At 46.2% G+C, this 25,999-nt stretch overlaps 1 protein-coding gene across 1 annotated transcript; it reads left to right on the top strand.

The window, feature by feature from the left end:
- Positions 1-2,560: 2,560 nt before the first annotated feature.
- On the top strand, positions 2,561-12,641 carry LOC121002407 (transmembrane protein 70, mitochondrial-like). Its single transcript, XM_040433865.1, has 4 exons — positions 2,561-2,581; positions 5,685-5,822; positions 7,875-7,986; positions 12,173-12,641. The coding sequence occupies exons 1-4, from the start codon at positions 2,561-2,563 to the stop codon at positions 12,619-12,621; spliced, it is 720 nt and encodes a 239-aa protein (XP_040289799.1). The 3' UTR covers positions 12,622-12,641.
- Positions 12,642-25,999: the final 13,358 nt, after the last annotated feature.

Below are 25,999 nucleotides of genomic sequence, written 5' to 3'. Positions count from 1 at the left end.
TAGAGATGCAATATGTACAGATACTGTATATAGTATATACAGCAGTGTACTGATATGTGAGGTACGAGGTATAATAGATGCAGTGTACAGATATATAGTATTTACAGCAGTGTACTGATATGTGAGATACGAGGTATAATATATGCAGTGTGTATAGATATATAGTATATACAGCAGTGTACTTATATGTTAGGTACGAGGTATAATAGATGAAGTGTGTACAGGTATATTGTATATACAGCAGTGGATTGATATGTGAGGTACGAGCTGTAATTTATACCTCATACCTCACATGTCAGTAGCTGCTATATATACACAATATATCTGTACACACTGCATCTATTATACCTCGTACCTCACATATTACACTACTGTATATACTATATATCTGTACAGACTGCATATAATATACCCTGTACTGCACATATCAATACACTGCTGTATATACTATATAACTGTACACACTGCATATATTATACCACGTTCCTCACATATCAGTACACTGCTGTATACACTATACATCTGTACACACTGCATCTATTATACCTCTTTTGTGTGCCAGGCCTGTTTTGTAATCCCAATCTGGCCCTGATGACATAAATTTAAAAACGCAGCAGCAAACATAGTTCATGGAACAAAGAGAGAGGCCTGGAATGGGTAGTGGGAGGGGCTATAAAAGGGGAATGGGGGCCCAATTTAGATTTTTGCTATAGGGCCCAGTGCTTTCTATGTACGCCCCTGCTCTTCATACACATAAATCATCCCATACAGTTCCCTGGTACAGTAATGATCCCCCTCCTGCAATGTCAGAACTTACCATGATCTAAAGAGGGGTCGCAGACTTCACTACAGACACACGGATGCTTCTCTCTTGCAGACAGAGGGGGGTGTGATGCAGCAGAGCTGGGAGAGATCTTCCTCCTCCTGCAGCCGGTAACCAGGAATGACAGTTGGTAACAGCAATTATCATTCATGTCTCTGAGGGGAAGTGCTGATTGGTTGATCAGATTCTAATCCACCAATCAGCAGCTCTCTGTTCTCTACAGCCTGGGACTGGAGGAGCACACAACAGCCCGAGCCCTGAGTGCAGCACAACTGATGTGTGCGACTGTGAGTGGAGCAATTATTACCCCCAGAGCAAAGTGTTGGTAGGGTTGATGCAAATTACATTTCTCATTAGTGTCCATACTTTTGCTCTTTTTCCCCTGAAATACTTAAACTTTTCTGTTTATAGCAGGGTACATATGGTTAAAGGAATTTTTTTTTATTTATTTCACTATGCAGTAAATAAGCATTATTATTAATCCCACTAGATGGATTTCATCCGTTCCTGTTATTTTTCACCTTCCTGACAGAGCCTAGTTTTAAAAATCAGTAACTTTGGGATGCTTTAATTATCCAAGCCATTAAGAGACTCTTTTTCTATATTTTCTAAATTTTTATTTCTCTGCTTTTGTATTTAACTTTTTTTTGCGATATGTTTAATTTAATTCTGTATTTGAGATAAAAAGCAAAAAGAAAAGAAAAAAGAAGAATATCCAGGAGGCTCCTGACAAATGGAGAGATCTATTCCATGAGTTGGCAAATCTCCTGGGCATCACGGAAGACTTCTGGCACTTCCCGTACTACAGTCCTCCATGAACCTGTGTGTGGGATCAGATGCAGCTCTGGCACCCAAATGTACACCGAGGGGGCAGTGCCATGTCATGAAAAGGATGTGTGGCCTATTAGAATTGGGCATGGTCTGCAGAAAGGGGCAGTGCATTGTGCCTGTGTATACTATGAAGGGGACATGGCAGACTCCAAGAAATCAAGCACTGATGGCCTCACCTAAGGAAAAGAAATCAGAATTAAAGTTGCAATGAAAACTTGCTCTGCTATATGGCTGCCCAACTGCGGTGCACAGTACATTACACACCGATCAGCCATAACATTGGAACCACATATCGTAGGTGAACTGAATAACATTATATTGTGTCAATATCAATTGTGGATTATACATATAAGGTGACAAGTGAACATTCAGTTCCTGAAGTTGATGTACTGGAAGCAGGAAAAAGCAGTCAGAGCACACTGTGCATTACAGCTTGCTGTATATGTAATTGAGACCCCAGACCTGACCTCTGAATTAATTCAGACCCAAACCAAGCCAAAAAATGTATTCTAACCTCTGACCAGAACCCTAAATTATTTCAGACCTCGTAGCAAACCCCTAAGTTAAAGGAGCTCTTCACTCCTTAACTCCTTGTTCACTGAAAATGTGGCCGCTGGAGTCATCAGCTGATGTTCTCTCAACATCTCCAGAAAGCAGCTGATTTTGCTGGGGGAAGCCTCGACCATCCACATCCAGCCAGGTATTTCATTTCGGATGAATGGCTGTCCCTGTAATAGAAGGGTGACCTAAGTCTGACTGAGTCAGGGATGCTCATACAAAGCAGCTCTCAGTTTTAGCTCTTAGAGGAGAGTCCCAAGCCCAGTGGCATAGCTATAGGGGTCGCAGCGGTCGCAATTGCGACCGGGCCCCTAAGTCAGGGGGGCCCACGGGGCCCCCCAGGAGATAATGAGTAAAGCCCTGGCCCGGGTAGTTTACAATACTTGTGCGCTGCAGGCGGCGCCGGCCCTAACCCCCAGGCGTTCCCATGGTGACGGGGACGCTTGCCTGGGGGTTAGAATATACCATCGGATCTGAGTTTTACGAGCTCAGTGAGATCGTAAAAACTCAAATCCGATGGTATATTCTAACCCACAGGCGTTCCAATGGTGACAGGGTCGCTTGCCTGGGGGTTAGAATATACAGGGCCACGCCGCTCACAGCAGTATATTTATAAACTAATCAGTAACTACTTTAACTTTAATCATTGCTCATTGCTGAGCTCTTTACTTGGATTATTTGGATATCTTACTCTGTCTTAGCTCCGGTAATAGCAGGCAGTGCGGGGGGCGGCGCTCACTCACTGATGTCACGCGCCTGCGCCGCCTAGTGGGAGGAGCAGGCGCGTGACGTCAGTGAGTGAGCGCCGCCCCCCGCACTGCCTGCTATTACTGGAGCTAAGACAAAGTAAGATATCCAAATCAGCAATGAGCAATGATTAAAGTTAAAGTAGTTACTGATTAGTTTATAAATATACTGCTGTGAGCGTCGGGGAGGGGGATCTGTGGATGGCACTGTAGAGGGATCTGTGGATGGCAGTGCCATCCACAGATCCCCCTACAGTGCCATCCACAGATCCCCCCTCCCCTAAACAGTGCCATCCACAGATCTCCCCCCTAAACAGTGCCATCCACAGATCCCCCCTAAACAGTGCCATCCACAGATCCCCCCTCCCCTAAACAGTGCCATCCACAGATCTCCCCCCTAAACAGTGCCATCCACAGATCCCCCCTAAACAGTGCCATCCACAGATCCCCCCTCCCCTAAACAGTGCCATCATGGCACTGTTTAGGGGAGGGGGATTTGTGGATGGCACTGTTTAGGGGGGATCTGTTGATGGCACTGTTTAGGGGGGATCTGTGGATGGCACTGTTTAGGGGAGGGGGGATCTGTGGATGGCACTGTTTAGGGGGGAGATCTGTGGATGGCACTGTTTAGGGGGGATCTGTGGATGGCACTGTTTAGGGGGAGATCTGTGGATGGCACTGTTCAGGGGAGGGAGATCTGTGGATGGCACTGTTTAGGGGAGGGGGGGATCTGTGGATGGCACTATTTAGGGGGGATCTGTGGATGGCACTGTTTAGGGGGGGATCTGTGGATGGCACTATTTAGGGGGGATCTGTGGATGGCACTGTTTAGGGGGAGATCTGTGGATGGCACTGTTTAGGGGAGGGGGATCTTTGGATGGCACGGGCCCATAATTTTGCTATGGGGCCCATGCATTTCTAGCTACGCCCCTGCCCAAGCCCTAATACAATGTCCTGATGCCAGGTTTCCTTGTTACTCCAGAAGAACGGGAATTCCAGGCCCAAATACAACGTTCTGATCAGGGCTGGCCTTAGGTATTCAGGCGCCCTGTGCGAGCTAATCTTGTGCCCCCCCCAGTTCACCTAAACATACACAAAGAGGAAAACAATCTTTGTAACAAACAGATTTTTTAAATTACAGATAATTTAAGTGCAAACAAGTACAATCATACCCAGTGTCACCCAGGGCCAGTCCACTGCCCCCCTTAATCATACCCTGTCACCTTTACCCAGTCCCCTGCCCTTCTTAATCATACCCAGTGTCACCCAGGGCCAGTCCATTGCCCCCCTTAATCATACCCTGTCACCCTTACCCAGCCCTCTCAATTAGACCCTGCCCCCCTTAAATTAAGGGTGACAGTCTCTTTGTGACATTTTTACTACAAAATCACAGTGAGATACAGTTGTCACCAGGATTTTGTAGTAAAAAGATCACAGAGAGGCACAGAGCATTATCAATCATGTTAATGCTCCGTGTCTCTGCTGTCCGGGACGGGGCTTGGCACTCTTTCACGCAGCGGATTACCCGCACGGCATCCGCTCATGTGAAAGAGCCCTTAGGCCCCTTGCAGACTAGCGTTCCTCCCGCAGGAGTCCACATCGCAGCACCCGGCCTGACCTCCCAGCGCTGCCGGAGGTCACATAGCATTATATTGATTGATCTAACCCTTAAAGTTCTGGAATGTATTGGATAACACTGGCATAATGCTCTTAGTGTCATCTAATACATTCCAGCACTGTAAGGGTTACATAGCATCATAAATCAATATAATGCTATGTGAATCCCGTCAGTGCTGGGAGGTCAGGCCGGGTGCTGCGATGCGGACTCGCTGCAGGAGGAACGCTCGTCTGCAAGGGGCCTTAGCACAGGGGGGCCCACTGAGGCTTTATCGCCCAAGGGCCCAAATGAACCTGGAGCCGGCCCTGCAGGACTGTACATAGTTATGCCTTGTCTGCCATAGCAGAAGTCATTTGCAGCTCTGACTAATAAAGTGGGGTCATAAGTGGAGGATCCCTTGTATGATGTTAAAGGGGTATTCCGGTTATATAAAGTGATCCCTATCCACCAGATAAGGGATAACTATTAGATCGGTGGGCTCCATACCCCTTGGATTCCCCCTGAAATGAATGAAGCAGCCGCTCAGCCTACCCTGCAGAATTCCCATAGAAATGAATGGAGACGCAGGGCACAAGCCTGACCAGCTGCTTCGCATTTTGGGGGCTCCCACGTGGTAGGACCCCCACTAATCTAATAGTTATTCCCTATCCTATGGATATCGGCTAACGTTATGTAACCAGAATACCCCTTTAATCTACCCTGAGGACGTGTTCACATGGTTGACTTTCTACACTGATTTCAGTGCGTGTTCTGCACCCAAATTCCTGGGAAAACCGCAGCAAATTCCATGTAACACTGAAGTCTGCGGCTGTTGGGAGGAGGCTGGTGCGGCTTATGTGACACCCCGGGCTGGCAGTCTGATTTATTGGGGACACTGCTGGATGTTTGTGGAGGAGCAGTCTGTAAAGGGTTAATTGACTTCTCCGCTATTTAGGCTGTTGACACGTCTCCCCCTATGTTTCCCAGGCAGCGGTAAACCCCGCCCAGCAGCCGCCAGTCATGTGACTTTATTGTTGCTCCAGCCGTAACCAGGCAGCGGGGTCACGGGGTGGACTCTATCACTTCCGGGTCACTTTTAATGTATCCGGGTGGCAGCGCTGAATAACAGCCGCACCACATCCGGGTCAGCGGCGCAGAGGACGAGGATGCTGTGGGCTGCCCAGTATGGGGGGCGCTGCGTCTGGGGAGGGCACGGACGTGTGTCTTCTCCCTGTCCCTGCGGAGCAGAGCGCCGCCCGGGCGTCAGGTGAGGCTGACCTTGTATCTCTACGCGTCACGTGGTGTGTGCAGCAGGTAGCCTCTGGTGCTGTACTGACCGCAGTATGGAGTGTGCATCAGGACCCCTCATCATCACCTTACCCTAAGGCCTGCCTAATATGGGCGCCTACTGTCGTCTACTACAGTGTTTCCCAACCAGTGTGCCTCCAGCTCAAAGGCTGTCCGGGCATGCTGGGAGTTGTAGTTTTGCCACAGCTGGAGGCACATTGGTTGGGAAACAGACTGATGTGTATGGGGTGGGAGGGTGGACAGCACTAGGACCACCTCTGTATTTTGTGGATCAGTGATTTGCGGACTGCAAAATGGATGCAGTCATGTAAATGAGGCCTGGTGGTGAGGGTTCAGATCCACGGGGCCCGCGCCCCAGCATTGGAGTCTAGTTGTAATAGCAGAGAAATGAATGGGGTCACAGCGGAACTAACTCATTTGACGGGACCCCATAATGGGAACAAATCCAACACTGCTGCATTTCTGGAGATTCTGAGGCTGTGGCTGCACCGCGACCCCATTCATTTCTATCCTAGTGCCGCTACGGTGCGGTGACCGAGGGCACTGTGTACCTGCGCCCTAGAGGGCGACATGCTTCTGCCACTCACAGACGTGAGATATTGGAACACTTTCCGTAATAAATAAATTACCAAGTCTAATACTTTTGACTCATTTGTATGATCTTTATCTACTTTTAGGACTTCTGTAAAAATCTGATGTGATGGAAGCCAAATTTATGCGGAAATTAGATAATTCTGAAGGATGCAGCGATGTATATATGAGATAGATAGAACCTTACAGAGGACCTCTCCGGACATGCCTGTTTTATTATCTTCATGCATCCCCCATGTAATAACTATTCTGTTACATCTCTTCTTATGGCTCTGTGTTGTGCCATTCCTCTATTATTTACACAAGAAGTTATGAATAAACTGCTATTGGCCTTCAGTAAGGGTACAGAGGGGTGTAACCAGTTAGGGGGGTTACCTGCTCAGTCTGAAAACGGCAAGTGATTGGATAGAGTGAGTCTGGTGCAGGTACACCCCCCCCCCCCCCCCCCAACTTGTGACCACCGCTCCGTACCCTTACTGCAGACTGCTAGCAATTTATTCATAACTTCTAGTAGGAATAACAAAGGAATGGCACAAAATAGAGACATAAGAAAAGATGCTCCAGAATTATTATTACATGGGGAATGTATATGGCTATTAAAACAGGCATGTCAGGCGAGGTGACAGGTCCTCTTTAATGTAGTATCAGGGGAGGGCAGAAGATGGGGGTACATGAAGGACAACAACATGTATGGGGCAGTTAGGAAAGTTGATCATCAGCCAGAGAAGCATTTGGCTTATTGCTGTCCTATGTGTGTGGTTGGATTTAGGGCTCTTTCATACGAGCAGATCCCGTGCGGGTAATCCGCTGCGTGAAAGACAGCCAAGCCCCACTCCGGACGGCAGAGACACGGAGCAGTAACATGATTGATAATGCTCTTTGCCTCTCTGTGATCTTTTTACTACAAAATCACGGTGACAACTTTATCTGATGGTGATTTTATAGTAAATAGATCACAGAGAGGCACGGAGCATTATCAGTCATGTTACTGCTCCGTGTCTCTGCTGTCCGGAGTGGGGCTTGGCCCTCATTCACGCAGCAGATTACCCGCACAGGATCCGCTCGTGTGAAAGAGCCCTTACAGTAAAACCTGGGCCGGCAGAATGTCTATTATACACATTTATTTGTATTATTTTGGTTTAGTACTGTTTACTGTGTATTGTGCCGTTCACCTGAATGGCAGAGAACTGCAGTACTCTGAACGGCCACAATGAAAAGTACCACGATCTGAGGATGAACCAGTTCAAACGCTGATCACTGGGGGTGCTGGGAGTCTGACTACTGCTAATATATGATTGATGGCCTATACTAGGGATAACCCCTTTAAATTTCCACTTCCAGCATCACTTCCCTGTCTGTCACGCATGTTGTGGCTTTGACGTTCTCTCACACAAACGTTTTATTTCTTTCTCTACAATAGGTTTCTGTACCTGATGTGAAGTTTGTTCGTTTCGTCAGCACGTCCTCCACTCCAGTAAACCATGAGGAGGACAGACTGGTTTACATTGGAAACCTGGGAACGGCAGTGCCTGGTACGTTCTTGGCTGATATGTCTGCCACATCCTACTTGAGGTCCTCCATGCAGGTGGAGCAGCATCAGTGTAAGACTGGGGCTACACTGTGACATCAACCTGCCACCAAGGGTCCAGGTGTTGGATCCTGGATGATGTGGTGTCACCTTGTAGCCCCAACCTTACACGGAGGTAGCGGGTGCAAGCACCAGTCAACTGGGAAAATATTGAAGAGCTGCTTCTATGTGACCTTTATATGCGGTAAATGACCAGACAGGGTATTGAAATTTCATGTTGAATTTCAAAATCCTAATCCCCTTTTGTCCTAAAAGATAAGCCCTCCTAAATGTGCCTGGCAGTATCTTATGCCCCTCTTATTGCAGATAGAATATGGGATGACATTGATGTCTGTATTTTCACAGGGAGTGTGGAGAATAGGCTCTACTCTGCCCCAGGTGCAGGCGGCCATAGGTGTTGGGGGGCAGATATGGTGTCTGTACTGCTGTAAATATCTGGTATATCGGCATTTTGCCTGCACACTGTAATGGTGTTTCAGCAGTGTCTCGTATTAGATATACAGGAAAGACATGACTGCCCAATGAGACGTATACTGATGGCCTATCCTCAGGATAGTTCATCAGTATCTGATCAGTGGGGGTCCAACACCCCGACCTCTGCCAATCAGATGTTTTGAGAACGTACCAGCGCTCACAGTAGCACCACGACCTTCTCCTAGCTTTCCCCTGGCCAGTAAAGACACGTTCATGTGTCACGTGGCCTAGGAGCAGCTCAGCCCCATTCAAGTGAATGGGGCTGAGCACGATACCAAGCACAGCCACTATACTATGTACGGCGATGTGCTTGGTGAGCTGATCGGTGGGGGTCCCGAGTGTCGGACCCCAGCTGATCAGATACTGATGACGTATCCTGAGGATAATTATACTGCCAGAATCTTTGTGTTGCATGATAGGATACAATTCAGGAGACCCTAGAAAAGCAGAGCGAGCAGACATGTTTTCTACACCTAGTGGCTTTCTCTGGATCGAAGTTCTAGGTTGCTTTTAACCACTTCCCGTCACACTAACGCCGAAAGGCGTCATCGCTGCTGCGCTCCCAGGTCACACTAACGCCGATTGTCGTCATCTCGCGTGAGCCGAGATTTCCTGTGAACGCGCGCTCACAGGATCGGAAGGTAGGCGAGTGGATCTCCAGCCTGCCAGCGGCGATCGTTCGCTGGCATGCTGGAGATGCGATTTTTTTTAACCCCTAACAGGTATATTAGACGCTGTTTTGATAACAGCGTCTAATATACCTGCTACCTGGTCCTCTGGTGGTCCCTTTTGCTTAGATCGACCACCAGAGGACACGGGCAGCTCAGTAATATGTAGCACCAAACACCACTACACCCCCCCCTGTCACTTATTAACCCCTGATCACCCCATATAGACTCCCTGATCACCCCCCTGTCATTGATCACCCCCTGTAAGGCTCCATTCAGATGTCCGTATGTTTTTTACGGATCCACTGATACATGGATCGGATCCGCAAAACACATACGGACATCTGAATGGAGCCTTATGGGGGGTGATCAATGACAGGGGGGTGATCACCCCATATAGACTCCCTGATCACCCCCCTGTCATTGATCACCCCCCTGTCATTGATCACCCCCTGTAAGGCTCCATTCAGACATTTTTTTGGCCCAAGTTAGCGGAAATTATTTTTTTTTTTCTTACAAAGTCTCATATTCCACTAACTTGTGTCAAAAAATAAAATCTCACATGAACTCACCATACCCCTCACGGAATCCAAATGCGTAAATTTTTTTAGACATTTATATTCCAGACTTCTTCTCACGCTTTAGGGCCCCTAAAATGCCAGGGCTGTATAAATACCCCACATGTGACCCCATTTCGGAAAGAAGACACCCCAAGGTATTCCGTGAGGGGCATATTGAGTCCATGAAAATTGAAATTTTTGTCCCAAGTTATCGGAAAGGGAGACTTTGAGAAAAAATAAAAAGAAATCAATTTCCGCTAACTTGTGCCAAAAAAAAAAAAAATTCTATGAACTCGCCATGCCCCTCATTGATTACCTTGGGGTGTCTTCTTTCCAAAATGGGGTCACATGTGGGGTATTTATACTGCCCTGACATTTTAGGGGCCCTAAAGCGTGAGAAGAAGTCTGGGATCTAAATGTCTAAAAATGCCCTCATAAAAGGAATGTGGGCCCCTTTGCGCATCTAGGCTGCAAAAAAGTGTCACACATCTGGTATCGCCGTACTCAGGAGAAGTTGGGCAATGTGTTTTTGGGTGTCATTTTACATATTCCCATGCTGGGTGAGATAAATATCTTGGTCAAATGCCAACTTTGTATAAAAAATGGGAAAAGTTGTCTTTTGCCGAGATATTTCTCTCACCCAGCATGAGTATATGTAAAAAGACACCCCAAAACACATTGCCCAACTTCTCCTGAGTACGGCGATACCACATGTGTGACACTTTTTTGCAGCCTAGGTGGGCAAAGGGGCCCACATTCCAAAGAGCACCTTTCGGATTTCACAGGTCATTTACCTACTTACCACACATTAGGGCCCCTAGAATGCCAGGGCAGTATAACTACCCCACAAGTGACCCCATTTTGGAAAGAAGACACCCCAAGGTATACCGTGAGGGGCATGGCGAGTTCCTAGAATTTTTTATTTTTTGTCACAAGTTAGCGGAAAATGATGATTTTTCTTTTTTTTTTCTTTCTTACAAAGTCTCATATTCCACTAACTTGTGACAAAAAATAAAAACTTCCATAAACTCACTATGCCCATCACGAAATACCTTGGGGTGTCTTCTTTCCAAAATGGGGTCACTTGTGGGGAAGTTATACTGCCCTGGCATTTTAGGGGCCCTAATGTGTGGTAAGTAGGTAAATGACCTGTGAAATCCGAAAGGTGCTCTTTGGAATGTGGGCCCCTTTGCCCACCTAGGCTGCAAAAAAGTGTCACACATCTGGTATTGCCGTACTCAGAAGAAGTTGGGCAATGTGTTTTTGGGTGTCATTTTACATATACCCATGCTGGGTGAGATAAATATCTTGGTCAAATGCCAACTTTGTATAAAAAAATGGGAAAAGTTGTCTTTTGCCAAGATATTTCTCTCACCCAGCATGGGTATATGTAAAATGACACCCCAAAAAACATTGCCCAACTTCTCCTGAGTACGGCAATACCACATGTGTGACACTTTTTTGCAGCCTAGGTGGGCAAAGGGGCCCACATTCCAAAGAGCACCTTTTGGATTTCACCGGCCATTTTTTACACATTTTGATTTTAAACTATTTCGCACGCATTTGGGCCCTTAAAATGCCAGGGCAGTATAACTACCCCACAAGTGACCCCATTTTGGAAAGAAGACACCCCAAGGTATTTTGTGATGGGCATAGTGAGTTCATGGAAGTTTTTATTTTTTGTCACAAGTTAGTGGAATATGAGACTTTGTAAGGAAAAAAAAAATAAAAAAATCATCATTTTCCGCTAACTTGTGACAAAAAATAAAATGTTCTATGAACTCACTATGCCCATCAGCGAATACCTTAGGGTGTCTACTTTCCGAAATGGGGACATTTGTGGGGTGTTTGTACTGTCTGGCCATTGTAGAATCTCAGGAAACATGACAGGTGCTCAGAAAGTCAGAGCTGCTTCAAAAAGCGGAAATTCACATTTTTGTACCATAGTTTGTAAACGCTATAACTTTTACCCAAACCATTTTTTTTTTTTACCCAAAAATTTATTTTTTATCAGACATGTAGAACAATAACTTTAGAGAAAAAATTATATATGGATGTCGTTTTTTTTTTGCAAAATTTTACAACTGAAAGTGAAAAATGTCATTTTTTTTACAAATTTTTTTTTAAATTTCGATTAATAACAAAAAAAGTAAAAATGTCAGCAGCAATGAAATACCACCAAATGAAAGCTCTATTAGTGAGAAGAAAAGGAGGTAAAATTCATTTGTGTGGTAAGTTGCCTGACCGAGCAATAAACCGCTAAAGTTGTGGAGTGCCGATTTGGAAAAAAGGGCCTGGTCACTAGGGGGGTATAAACCTGTGGTCCTTAAGTGGTTAAAGGGACTGTCTTCAGTGTTAAACCTGCCAGATATATACATATACAGTTAGAATATGTGTGTTACTAATCTGCTCTTTATTATTCATACAGGGGTGAAGTTCTTCTCCTACTCTACCAGCGTGGTCAGCTTAATTATTCTGCCAATGATTTTTGCAAAGTCTGGCATCGGAGTAGACAGTCTTCCATTGAAGATTGCTTTCTTCAGCATAGTTGGATTCTTCACCTTCATTACTCCTGTTACTTTGCATTTGTTGACCAAGGGCTATGTGGTTCACCTATATCACAACAAGGAGAGAGACCTTTATACTGCAATCACTTACAATGCATTTCTTAGAGAGAAAAGGACGGAGTTTTCCCCAGAAGATGTTGAAGTACCTGGAGTGAGCAAGATGTTCACCACATTTTATGCAAAGAAGAAATCCATGCTGATAAATCCAATGTTATTTCCCAATTCCAATGATTATCAGCACCTTATGGGCTATGATAAACCCTTCACTTTTAATTTAGAAGACCTAAATCCTCCCTCTAAGGAAAAATAAACCTTGTGTTTGTAAAGGTGTCATTTTCTTAATATTATTATTATTTTTTTTTTTTTAAGATGACGTTTAACGCTTCCTTTCACACTTGTAGTTTTGAGTAAAGTTGAGCACAATTTTCCATCCACAGGATATGTGTGAAAGGATGGTACATACCTCATGGTACGTAAGAGAAGCTGCTCAGAGCGCAGTACGATTAAAGGGGTTCTCTGGGACCCTCAGAGTATAGCCACATGTAGCAGGTCCACTACAGGAAAGACATAGCATATCTGGATGAAATCTGCAGGGGCAAAATCCTCACCAAATCTTGCAGGTTTTACTATAGATTTCTTTGCATAATTATGCAAGTTTCCATTGCAAAGGGAGAAATCCGCAGCATAAATTGGCATTTACAATTTGCATCTGGCGTTACGTGCGGATCTCGGTGCAGACATTTTCTGCAGTGTGTGGATAAGATCTGTGAAAATGTTATCCACTTCCCTGCTCCTTGCTCGCTGTGACCATACCGTAACACTGATGGCATATCCTTATATGCCAGCATTGTGTGTTCGGCGTGGGTCCGATGTAGCACGGTTCTGCGCAGTCCAGTGGATGGGTGCACATGGTGATTGACAGGCTCTCCTTTATGAATATGCATACTTAGCTGTCAGTCACTGTTTAGCACTACCCACAGGACTTTATAACAGTCTGCCCCCACATTAGATAGCATGCTCAACAGGACACTAAGCAAATCTGACTGGTGTCCTCTGAGTGCAGAGAGTAAGTCCGACCAGGACTCCTAGGAGAGACGGTGAGACGCCTGAGGACCCTGCCCACACAGTATGATTGGCAGCTTACTGTGTATACATACTGAAACGGGGAGAGCTGTCCATCACTGCGCGCGCGCGCGCGTGGGGTAATCTGGACTCTTACTGTTTCTCCTAAGAGTCCTCTCAGGAGTTATTGAAAAGTTCTGCTCTAAATCTTGTACACATATAAATATATATGCGGTTGATCTCAGGAGGCTTTTCCCTCTAAGATCTGCACTGCGCAAGCCCTGTCAATCAAAAGGCGCAGCAGCTGCAGAGAAAGCAGAGCCTCTAGGTGTAATGGTAACGCCCCCGTTGCTCCTAGAGGCTCATTTGCATATATTAAAACATCATTTTTCTTAACAGGTCAGATAGTTTTATTATCATTTTGTAGAAGAAAAAAAAAAAGCATATACCATACAGGATAACTTTATTTATTTTATTATTATTATTGCACAATAGACAAGTCTAGCATGCATAAAACGTCACACTCTTGGCCGGGGGGAGGGATATAATAAATACATTCAATGTGTGTGCCCGGAGTTTTCCTGGTACATATATGATACTGGTAATGAAAACAGGATGTGAACAGAGCCTTACATTGACAGGAAACTTATTAAGCTCTGCCTTGGGCATGGCTTCAGTTCATTCCAGACCAGGGGACCTTTCTTGGCGCTCTCTGCTGTAGTAACTCTTTAGATCAGTATTGATCACTGCATCTGAGATCATGGTTAACTCCAGTCCTGACCAATGCAATAGGGTGTCAGCTGTGTGCGTGCCAAACATGCCTTAAAGGGGTAATCCAGAAATTGATTATGATGACCTATAAGGGAGGTAAAGGGGAGGGGAGGAAAGAAAAGAGAAAGAAAGGGGTAAGTTGCAATATATCAAGTAACTGTCCCAAGTAGAGGGACCTTTTTAGTTACATGAGACCCACTCACACGTGTTGAGACTCAAATCACTCACTTTTTCAATTGTGTAGAAAAGAAGATGGCTTCGGCAGCATTCCGCAATATCAAAAATACTTTAATCGTACCTCCAGACACAGATGGCAACGAACGTTTCGACTGTGTAACAGTCTTTGTCAAGCCTTGCGTTACCTGATGTGTTAGGTAGTAGGATCCCCCCCCTTCCCTCTCCACCAGTCTGAACTCTGCTGCGCCGTCCGTCCCTGCGCTCAGACTTAGCTGAGATCGCTGGTTTTCACTTGCTGCGCATGCCCAGACACTCTGTTAGCTTGCCTTGTCCTCAGCTGTTAGTCAGGTACGTACGTCAGGACTGGATGCCGATCGGTGCCTATGTTTTAGAGCATGCTCCCGGACTTAGTAGTTGGTCTACTCTTCTTCTAATCTTCATGTACATGTGTCCGGATTTGGTACTGGACACATTTGGCTAACACATCAGGTAACGCATACATCGATTGGCTGTAAGATTATAGTGAACAGCAACAAGGATGCACATTGGCCAATGCAGTTATGACACGCACTAGGAGGTTTTAAAAGCCCAGTCCCGCCCCCAACACATTCACTGCCCATACCCCTGAAGACGCCAAGTGCTTGGCGAAACATGTCGGGGGGCAGAGTGTGATATGTGATATTAGCCAGTGTGTGCAGCGCGGAGCATGAATACATGAACACTTGACGTGACCGACATACTCCATACACTAGGAGGACGCTCAATATCTATAAGTAGCGCCCTGTGGAATTCACAGAGCGCAACAACTGACTGTGATAAGTGTTACAGTGTCACAGTGGAAACTATTAGGCAAACAGTCAGGGAGCCCTCCAGTGGTTGAGAGCATATATACAAACTACTAGATCATATATGCAATAGTGCAGGCACCACTGATAATTTTAAAAGTGTGAGTTCTAGTAATTTTTTACAGGAAGAAATAAAAGTTATATTTTAATATTAGTTATCCTGAAGCACGTGTTAACCTAGAGACTACTAATGGTCCTAGTGACCAATTGAAAAAGTAAGTAGAGGGACCGACTCGTCCTATACCTGATAGAACGAGGGTTACAATAGGAGACAGACTTCCAGTGACGGAGCAAGGAAGCCGCCACAAGGCTGAGAAGCCCTAAGAGCCATGACTAAAAGGGGGAAAATGAAAACATTCACATACAACTTTCATTACATAGCTAAGCATTGCCTTAACACTTAACTGCAGATAGAATAAATCCTGTAAACCTAAGGAGAAATATAGGATAGTTAGCCATAGACATGGAAATAACACAGTTGGAGAGAAGAAAGCATAAATGCAGGTTCAATATCTCCAAATAAACACTTGTCTCCAAAGTTGTCCCTGGAACAGCATGAGATACGATCACTTATAAACTCAGCCTCGGATTCACGGTCACGCTGGCTGCTGAGGATTCATCCTCCCTGAGGTTGCTCTTCTACTATACCCGCTCGTGGACCGAGATGGTAGAACTGGAATGACCTGCCAGTCAGGTAGATGGATTGGTGGCAGGTTCAATGCAGACAGGAACATGTCAAGGTCGTCAGGATCTCGCAGTTCCACACGGTGACCATTCCTACGGACCACCAGTTGAAATGGGAACCCCCAGGAGTATGGAATATCCTTTGACCTCAAGAGGTCTAGCAAGGGTTTAAGTGCCCTCCTTTGGGCTAAGGTGTTCCTGGATAAGTCCTGGAGTATCGTCAGAGTGGCCCCGTCAAAGTCAATTGTAGAAAAGTTGCGCGCTTTTTTCATTATAGCCTCCTTTACCGAATAATAGTGGAGACGGCAGATCACATCTCTGGGCCTAGAGGGGTCTGAGCCAATGGGGGCTAAAGCTCTGTGCGCTCTGTCCATTTCCAACCGGTCTGAGAAAGGTTCCCCTAGGATGGTGCTAAAGAGTCCTTGTAATGTAGATATCAAGTCCTCCGTCTTGGTGGCCTCAGGAAGTCCTCTGATCCTGATGTTATTCTGTCTATTACGGTTTTCGATATCATCATGTAGACGGTAAAGGTGACCAATGTGACGGTCTCTAACTTCCCCTTGATTCATAAGCTCATCTACCTGCGCAGCTGTTTGATCATGCAGGGACACCACTTCCTCCAACTTCTCTTCAATAGCTTTCACATTAGATTTAATCGTGGAGAACTCTTGTTTGTATGAGTTTTCCAGTCGCTCCACATATTTTTCCATTTCAAGCTTAGTGGGAAGGAGTTTAATATATTCCCTTATGTCCCAGCTTTCACCTGAGTTCCCACCTTCTGCCATTTCTACTGTACCAGGGGTCTGTGCTGTAGCGTGGCAGTGCTGAGGAGATGAGGCCGCGTCCCAAGATGATCCTGCTTGGACCGGAGCGAGTCAGGTGAGCGATTTGCCGCGATGCGACTCTGGGTCTGATATCGGGACCCCTGAGAGCTCGGTGGTACCTCTGCTTCCGAGGAGTTGCTCCGGTGCACCAGCGCCACGTTCGGGTTGCGGCCTGTTTTGTCACCAGCCGGCTCCGCTGCAAAATACTTCAGCAACCCGCTCTTTTCTCCGGGGGATCTTGCTGAGGGATCACCCGCTAGTGAACCTTTGCGTGTGCGCACCATAAGAGCTGTTTCAGGTGCATTAGTAGGCAAGTATCTCTCGGCTTCTCAGACCTGCGGCGGGAGCTCCACACTTGTGCGTCCTCACACCGCCATAGTCAGGCCACGCCCCCCAGCCCCATTTACTTTAATGGGGCTGAGCTGCGACTAGGCCACGTGACCGATGAACATGATATCACATGGCCTAGGAAGAGGCCTGTGCACTCACAGAGCACTGGCCTCTAACAGCTGATCGACGGGGGTCCTGGGTGTTGGACCCCCACCTTTGTGACGTTGATGACCTGCCCAGAGAATAGGTCATCAATATAAATTCCTGGGAAACCCCTTTAACCGCCTCCGGACCGCCTAACGCACGGATGCGTCCTGGAGGCGGTCGATTCATTCCTCCTGGACGCATCCGTGCGTCATCTCGCGAGACGCAAGATTTCCTGTGAACGCGCACACACAGGCGCGCGCGTTCACAGGATCGGAAGGTAAGCGAGTGGATCTGCAGCCTGCCAGCGGCGATCGTTCGCTGGCAGGCTGTAGATGCGATTTTTCTTAACCCCTAACAGGTATATTAGATGCTGTTTTGATAACAGCGTCTAATATACCTGCTACCTGGTCCTCTGGTGGTCCCTTTTGCTTGGATCGACCACCAGAGGACACAGGCAGCTCTGTAATAAGTAGCACCAAGCACCACACTACACTACACCCCCCCTGTCACTTATTAACCCCTTATTAACCCCTGATAACCCCATATAGACTCCCTGATCACCCCCCTGTCATTGATCACCCCCCTGTAAGGCTCCATTCAGACGTCTGTATGTGTTTTGCGGATCCGATCCATGTATCCGTGGATCCGTAAAAAACATACGGACATCTGAATAGAGCCTTACAGGGGGGTGATCAATGTCAGGGGGGTGATCACCCCATATAGACTCCCTGATCACCCCCCTGTCATTGATCACCCCCCTGTCATTGATCACCCCCCTGTAAGGCTCCATTCAGACGTCCGTATGTTTTTTACGGATCCACGGATACATGGATCGGATCTGCAAAACACATACAGACGTCTGAATGGAGCCTTACAGGGGGGTGATCATCTCATATAGACTCCCTGATCACCCCCCTGTCATTGATCACCCCCCTGTCATTGATCACCCCCCTGTAAGGCTCCATTCAGACGTCCGTATGTTTTTTACCGATCCACGGATACATGGATCGGATCCGCAAAACATATACGGACGTCTGAATGGAGCCTTACAGGGGGGTGATCAATGAAAGAGGGGTGATCACCCCATATAGACTCCCTGATCACCCCCTGTCATTGATCACCCCCCTGTAAGGCTCCATTCAGAAATTTTTTGGGCACAAGTTAGCGAAAATTGTTTTTTTTTTTTCGTTTTTTTTTCTTACAAAGTCTCATATTCCACTAACTTGTGTCAAAAAATAAAATCTCACATGAACTCCCCATACCACTCACGGAATCCAAATGCATCAAATTTTTTTAGACATTTACATTCCAGACTTCTTCTCATGCTTTAGGGCCCCTAAAATGCCAGGGCTGTATAAATACCCCACATGTGACCCCATTTCGGAAAGAAGACACCCCAAGGTATTCCGTGAGGGGCATATTGAGTCCATGAAAGATTGAAATTTGTGTCCCAAGTTAGCGGAAAAGGAGACTTTGTGAGAAAAAAAATAAAAATCAAATTCCGCTAACTTGTGCCAAAAAAATAAAATTGTATGAACTCGCCATGCCCCTCATTGAATACCTTGGGGTGTCTTCTTTGCAAAATGGGGTCACATGTGGGGTATTTATACTGCCCTGGCATTTTAGGGGCCCTAAAGCGTGAGAAGAAGTCTGGGATCCAAATGTCTAAAAATGCCCTCATAAAAGGAATTTGGGCCCCTTTGCGCATCTAGGCTGCAAAAAAGTGTCACACATGTGGTATCTCCGTACTTAGGAGAAGTTGGGCAATGTGTTTTGGGGTGTCATTTTACATATACCCATACTGGGTGAGATAAATATGTTGGTCAAATGGCAACTTTGTGTAAAAAAATTGGAAAAGTTGTCTTTTGCCGAGATATTTCTCTCACCCAGCATGGGTATATGTAAAACGACACCCCAAAACACATTGCCCTACTTCTTCTGTGTACGGCGATACCAGATGTGTGACACTTTTTTGCAGCCTAGGTGGGCAAATGGGCCCACATTCCAAAGAGCACCTTTCGGATTTCACAGGGCATTTTTTACAGATTTTGATTTCAAACTACTTCTCAAGCATTCGGGCCCCTAAAATGCCAGGGCAGCATAACTACCCCACAAGTGACCCCATTTTGGAAAGAAGACACCCCAAGGTATTCCGTGAGGGGCATGGCGGGTTCCTAGAATTTTTTATTTTTTGTCACAAGTTAGCGGAAAATGATGATTTTTTTCTTATTTTTTTTCTTACAAAGTCTCATATTCCACTAACTTGTGACAAAAAATAAAAACTTCCATGAACTCACTATGCCCATCACGAAATACCTTGGGGTGTCTTCTTTCCAAAATGGGGTCACTTGTGGGGTAGTTATACTGCCCTGGCATTTTAGGGGCACGAATGCTTGAGAAGTAGTTTGAAATCAAAATGTGTAAAAAATGCCCTGTGAAATCAGAAAGGTGCTCTTTGGAATGTGGGCCCCTTTGCCCACCTAGGCTGCAAAAAAGTGTCACACATCTGGTATCACCGTACTCAGAAGAAGTTGGGCAATGTGTTTTGGGGTGTCTTTTTACATATACCCATGCTGGGTGAGAGAAATATCTCGGCAAAAGACAACTTTTCCCATTTTTTTTATACAAAGTTGGCATTTGACCGAGATATTTATCTCACCCAGCATGGGTATATGCAAAATGACACCCCAAAACACATTGCCCAACTTCTCCTGAGTACGGCGATACCAGATGTGTGACACTTTTTTGCAGCCTAGGTGGGCAAAGGGGCCCACATACCAAAGAGAACCTTTCGGATTTCACAGGGCATTTTTTACACATTTTGATTTCAAACTACTTCTCACACATTTGGGCCCCTAGAATGCCAGGGCAGTATAACTACCCCACAAGTGACCCCATTTTGGAAAGAAGACACCCCAAGGTATTTCCTGATGGGCATAGTGAGTTTATGGAAGTTTTTATTTTTTGTCTAAAGTTAGTGGAATATGAGACTTTGTAAGAAAAAAAAAAAAATTATCATTTTCCGCTAACTTGTGACAAAAAATAAAAAGTTCTATGAACTCACTATGCCCATCAGCGAATACCTTAGGGTGTCTACTTTCCGAAATGGGGTCATTTGTGGGGGTTTTCTACTGTCTGGGCATTGTAGAACCTCAGGAAACATGACAGGTGCTCAGAAAGTCAGAACTGCTTCAAAAAGCGGAAATTCACATTTTTGTACCATAGTTTGTAAACGCTATAACTTTTACCCAAACATTTTTTTTTATCAAAGACATGTAGAACAATAAATTTAGAGAAAAATTTATATATGGATGTCGTTTTTTTAAAAAAAATTTACAACTGAAAGTGAAAAATGAAATTTTTTTGCAAAAATTTCGTTAAATTTCGATTAATAACAAAAAAAGTAAAAATGTCAGCAGCAATTAAATACCACCAAATGAAAGCTCTATTAGTGAGAAGAAAAGGAGGTAAAATTCATTTGGGTGGTAAGTTGCATGACCGAACAATAAACGGTGAAAGTAGTGTAGTGCAGAAGTGTAAAAAGTGGCCTGGTCATTAAGGGTGTTTAAGCTAGTGGGGCTGAAGTGGTTAATAGTATGGGCTGGTGCAGGAACTATCTTAACCCCATAGCATACTATTATGGCATACTACAGAAAGGAATTAAAGGGGTTATCCAAGACCCATATGCCTGATCCCCTCACACAGATTATATTTACCTTGCTCCCTGGCACCCACGTCGCTTCTGATGCTGACACGGCCACCGCTGTATCACCCCCGGATGCGCCGATTAAAAAATCCATCGATGAGGGGGGGGGCTTGGGCAATAGCAGGCCGCGGCGGGAACAAGCCTCCCTAGCATCGTGGGTAACGTTAGGGAGGCTTATTCCTATGGCGGCCTGCTATTGGCTGCTTCCCCTCCCCCCGATGCTGGATGTTTTCATCTGCACAACGGGGAGATGCAGCAGCGGCCGTGCAGGAAGATAATCCCCCTGAAAATACTATTACCACACAGATAGTTCACCTTCAATAATTATTGGCAAACTCTGCCAGAGTGCGCTATTTTGTAACAGTGCACCCAATAGTAATAATGTCCCTCATTTTACCCCCAAAAGTAACAACTCCCTCTACAATGTGTGGCAGAAGACAAAATGAGCCCTTATGTGTGGCAGTGCAAAAATACCTCCTTATGTGTGCCAGTACAAAAAAATGCTCCCGTGTGCCAGTACAAAAAAAAGTGCCCCCTGTAGAACAAATGTCCCCATAGTGGCCACCTTAGAATGTGTGCCAGTACAAAAATCCTCTTTTATAATGTGCACTAAGTACAAAAAAATACCCCCTTATGCACCAGTACAAAAAGCTCCCTTATAACATGTATCAGTACAAAAAAGCACCCCCTTTTACTGCCCCCAATAGAACGAATATCCTCATAGTGGCCCCCTTATAATGTGTGCCAGTACAAATATGCTCCTTAGTGCTTTCTCCAGTTACAAATTTTGATTCCCACCCCATTGTGCCCCAACAGCATGCTGCCAAATAAAAATAAAGAATAAGCAATGCAGTGCAAGACGTAGACTTCCTCTAGTCTGTGCCCTGAGCTCTATGCAGCCCGGCTCAGGCAGCGCGATAATGATGACACCGGCCTCTGATAGCCTACAGGAAATAGGGCTATTAGAGGAAACAGTGGGCCATGGAGACCTCCGCTGTCCCGTCACGGTATCCACTGTATTGCTGTCCTGAGTGCAGCGATGCAGTTGAATATGTAGAGATGAGCGTTTCCACAATGGAAGCGCTCATTGGACATGGCCCTTCCGCTGCCCCACTCTTGCCCCTACCTTTTGCTGCCAGAGGCAATTGTCTCGCCTCACCTCATTGGCGGTGCACCCCTGATATCCATATGAAGGCTTGTGGCATCAGTTCTACATTTTAGTGGCACCATTTAATGTTCCATCTAATGGATTGCAAAATTGTAAAAAAAAAAAATTGTGGAGTAAATTAAAATGCAATGCTTTTTTTGTAGGGCGAGCTTTAGCTTTTCTTGGTATTATTTTGTGGAACGTAACTTTTTGATCATGTTTTATTCTATTTTTTGAGGTGGCGAGAAAATAAAAAAATGGTAATTCTGATGTTGAGATTCATCAGGAAACCTGACCGTGTGGCCATATACTTTGTTGGGTGACAGCCATGGTGACCTAAAGGAGGAGGCAGGTACAGTAAAGTGCAACGGTGAAGCAGCTCCCTACTCCACTATTCACCAGATTGTGCTCTCAATAGCAGCAGACGCAATGTGGTGACGTTATTGCACTTGTTGAGCTGAGCTAGAAACTGTACGCTCACGAAGAGCATACAGCAACACTTGCAATGAGCAGGACACTGGGTCAGTTGGGGCTACTATGCAGTGGGTCAGATTGAGATGTAAATAAGTTTGTGACGCCAGTTGCAGCTTGCGCAGGTACTGTAGCAGAGCCCTTTAAGATGGTATGAGCACACGTACTAGGTGAGGAATGCCAGAGGGGGAGATTGTCTCTGTATTGTGTCAACGGTGTCTCCTACCTGTAGTACGGCTGGACTCCTGTATCCTGGCTCACATGCAACAAATTTGAGTGCTGTAAATAGGAGTAACTGAGGAATGATGGAATTCCACACAGAAAAGAGGGTCCAACTTGTCTTTACTTGATGTTATTATATATGCAGCTCTTGATCCATACAATGTTACAGCTTTAGTCTAGGATCCCAGCAGGTGTTGGCAATATGTGGCAGGAATTATATATCTATATTCTGCATCTAGTACATACGCCTTTAAGAATCTGGCAGGAATCTGTCTTCTGCTCTGTCTGAGGTCTGCCTGATATGGGCCTGACTAGCTGTGGAGGTACTTATCTTCTCCTTGTATTTGGATATGTACTTACAGGACTGCTCGCAGGGAATGGTGGTTTCGTCCTGGAGATCTGATAGTTCTGAAGTTGGCTGCTTCTTTGGTCATCCAGCTGATGTAAGGGACTCAGGCTGGGAAGGTTGATCTTGGACCTCAGCAGAGGCTTGGATCCCTGGTTGGGGTCCCTGTTTCTGGGAGCTCCTATTCACGCAGCCTACCCCAACAGGGGGTGGCTGGTACACACTGCCTAGAACTTTCTGTCCTCCCTCTGAAGTAGGATGTGGGAACATTCCACTCCTTCTCAGATAGGGGGAAGTTAGCCTGGAATGGTATATTCCAGTCTAGATATACTAACTGGCTTGGTTCTGCTACATACTGCTGCCACCTGCTGGTGTACATGGATATTACAGCATAAATACAATGCAACAGGCCTGGAAAATGCACATTATGGGGGAAATGATGCAAACTTATACCAGATGACAATATACATACACTTGACATTATGAAGCAGGGGAACAGAAGTTTAGTGACATACTTCAGGATGTTACACACTCAGGACAGGAAAAAACCCTGTGGAGGAAACCTGTGGGAAACCATGGCTGCTGTACTGCCCTTCCTCCAGGCATACTAAGGGAGCTTACCGCTATAGCATACGTTTTGGTGTGTGTGTATTTGTAATGATTGTGTGTTTGTTTAGAATTTGTGTATGTATGTATTTGTAGTGATTGTGTTTGTGTATTACTTGTGTATGCGTGTGTTGTGTTTATGTGTGTAGTGATTGTGTGCACAGCAGAAGAGGGAGAAGGGTGCAAAAGCGGAGCGGCCGTCCCCTAGACAGTACACCTGCTACTGCCCACCGCAGCAAGGGACCGAGCACACCAAAGCCAAACTCCAAGGAGTTCCCTGGAGTGGCAGTTCTTCAGACAATGTGCTGACGACAAGACACGAGTGGTTTGCACGCTGTGCAATCAGAGCCTGAAGCGAGGCATAAACGTTCTCAACCTGAGCACAACCTGCATGACCAGGCATTTAAGTGCTAAGCACGAGCTGCAGTGGAGTAGACACCTCAAAAAGCAAGAAAGGTCTCTGGCTCCTCCTGCTTCTTCTTCTGCTGCAGTCGCGGCCTCTTCATCCACCTCTGGAGTGACAGTGCCACCTGCCACCCCTCAAACAGAGGATCTGCCAGCAACACCAACACCTGGGTCACCAAGCATCTCCACAATGTCCCACGGAAGCATTTGCAGTAAGCCGGATTGGGGCAGATGCACACTGGCGCAATATTAATAGTTTTTAGTTCGCAACGCCAATTGCAGCTTGCGCAGATACTGTAGCAGGGCCCTTTAAGATGTTGCAACTCATGTACCAGGTGAGGAATGCCAGAGGGGGATAATGTCTCTGTGTAGTAGGTATTGTGTCAACGGTGTCTCCTACCTTGGTACTGCTGCACTCCTGGATCCTGGCTCACTTGCAATAAATTTGAGTGTGGTCAGTAGGAGTAATTGAGGAATGAATGTAATCCAGACAGGAAATATAATCCAACTCGTCTTTACTTAATGCAGCTTTGAACCCATACAAGATACAGCAATAGTCTTGGGTCCCAGCAGGTATTGGCAATATGTGGCAGGAATCTATATATATTCTGCTTCTTGTCATATGCCTAGTAGATCTGGCAGGTATCTGTCTTCTGCTCTGTCTGTAGTCTGCTTGATATGGGCCTGACTAGCTGAAGGAGGTATTTGGCTTCTCCTGGTCTTTGGATTAGTACTCACAGGACTGCTCGCAGGGGATGGTTGTTTTCCTGGAGATCTATAGTTCTGGAGGGCTGCTTGCTTGTCCACAGCTGAGGTAAGGAACTCAGGCCGGGAAGGTTGATCTTGGGCCTCAACCGAGGCTGGATCCTAGGTTGGGATCCCTGTGTCTGGGAGCTCCTGCTAACACAGCCTTCCCCAAGTTGGGGGCTGGTACACATTGACTAGAACTTTCCTTCTGTCATGGTCTTACCTGCTTGCTGCTCTCCTTCGTTTGACATGTGCTGGCGGCCATCTTGGTTTCTGGGTTTCTTGTAGCCTTCCACCCTGCAGCTCCTCCTTCCCCTGGGAGGAGCTGGATGCCTAGCTCATATATATAGGAGGTCTGTGGCTTCAGTTCCTTGCTTGGTCCTCTTGTGTTCACATGCTTCTAAGACTGCTGCTGCTTCTGGTTCCTGATCCTGGCTTCGTCTGACTACCCTGCTGGTTCCTGATCCTGGCTTCGTCTGACTACCCTGCTGGTTCCTGATCCTGGCTTCGTCTGACTACCCTGCTGGTTCCTGATCCTGGCTTCGTCTGACTACCCTTCTGGTTCCTGACCTCTGGCTTCGCAAAGACTCTGCTCGGTTTCACCATCCGTTTGGACTTTTGCTTTACAGCTTTATTTTCAATAAAGCCTTCTTATTTTCACTTATCTCTTGTTGTACGTCTGGTTCATGGTTCCGTGACATTAGGACCAAGCCATGAATTCTGACGGTACAGGGCCATCCTCGCTACCCACGCTGGTTGCCAGACTTGATCAGCAGGATCACCTGTTGGGTCGGTTCGCTGTGGCGTTGCAAACCCTGCTTGAACGCACGGCTCATTTCGCTCCCGTTGCCGATGGGTCGGTTGTCGCTCCTGGGCTCGCTCCTACTGCCGCTCCGGTTGTTGCGCCAGAGTCTACCCCGACACCTGTTGTTGCGCCTGCGGTGTTTCGGGGTATGACCGGTTCTGCCCCTCTTCCACAGCGCTTTGGGGGAGAGCCAACTCAGTGCCGAGGTTTCCTTAACCAGGTGGGCATTTATTTCGAGTTGCTGCCACATGCCTTTCCTACTGAGAGATCAAAGGTGGGCTTCTTGATCTCGCTGCTCTCGGACAAGGCCTTGGCCTGGGCCAGCCCTTTATGGGAGAACAACAATCCGGTGGTTGCCGAGTTTTCCGGTTTTGTTGCTTCTCTTCGGAAGGT

The sequence above is a fragment of the Bufo bufo genome, chromosome 5 (genome assembly GCF_905171765.1).
Source record: "Bufo bufo chromosome 5, aBufBuf1.1, whole genome shotgun sequence".
Classification (NCBI taxonomy): Eukaryota; Metazoa; Chordata; class Amphibia; order Anura; family Bufonidae; genus Bufo; species Bufo bufo.
Note: the sequence above shows the minus strand (reverse complement) of the source record. Positions and strands in the feature narration are given on the sequence as shown.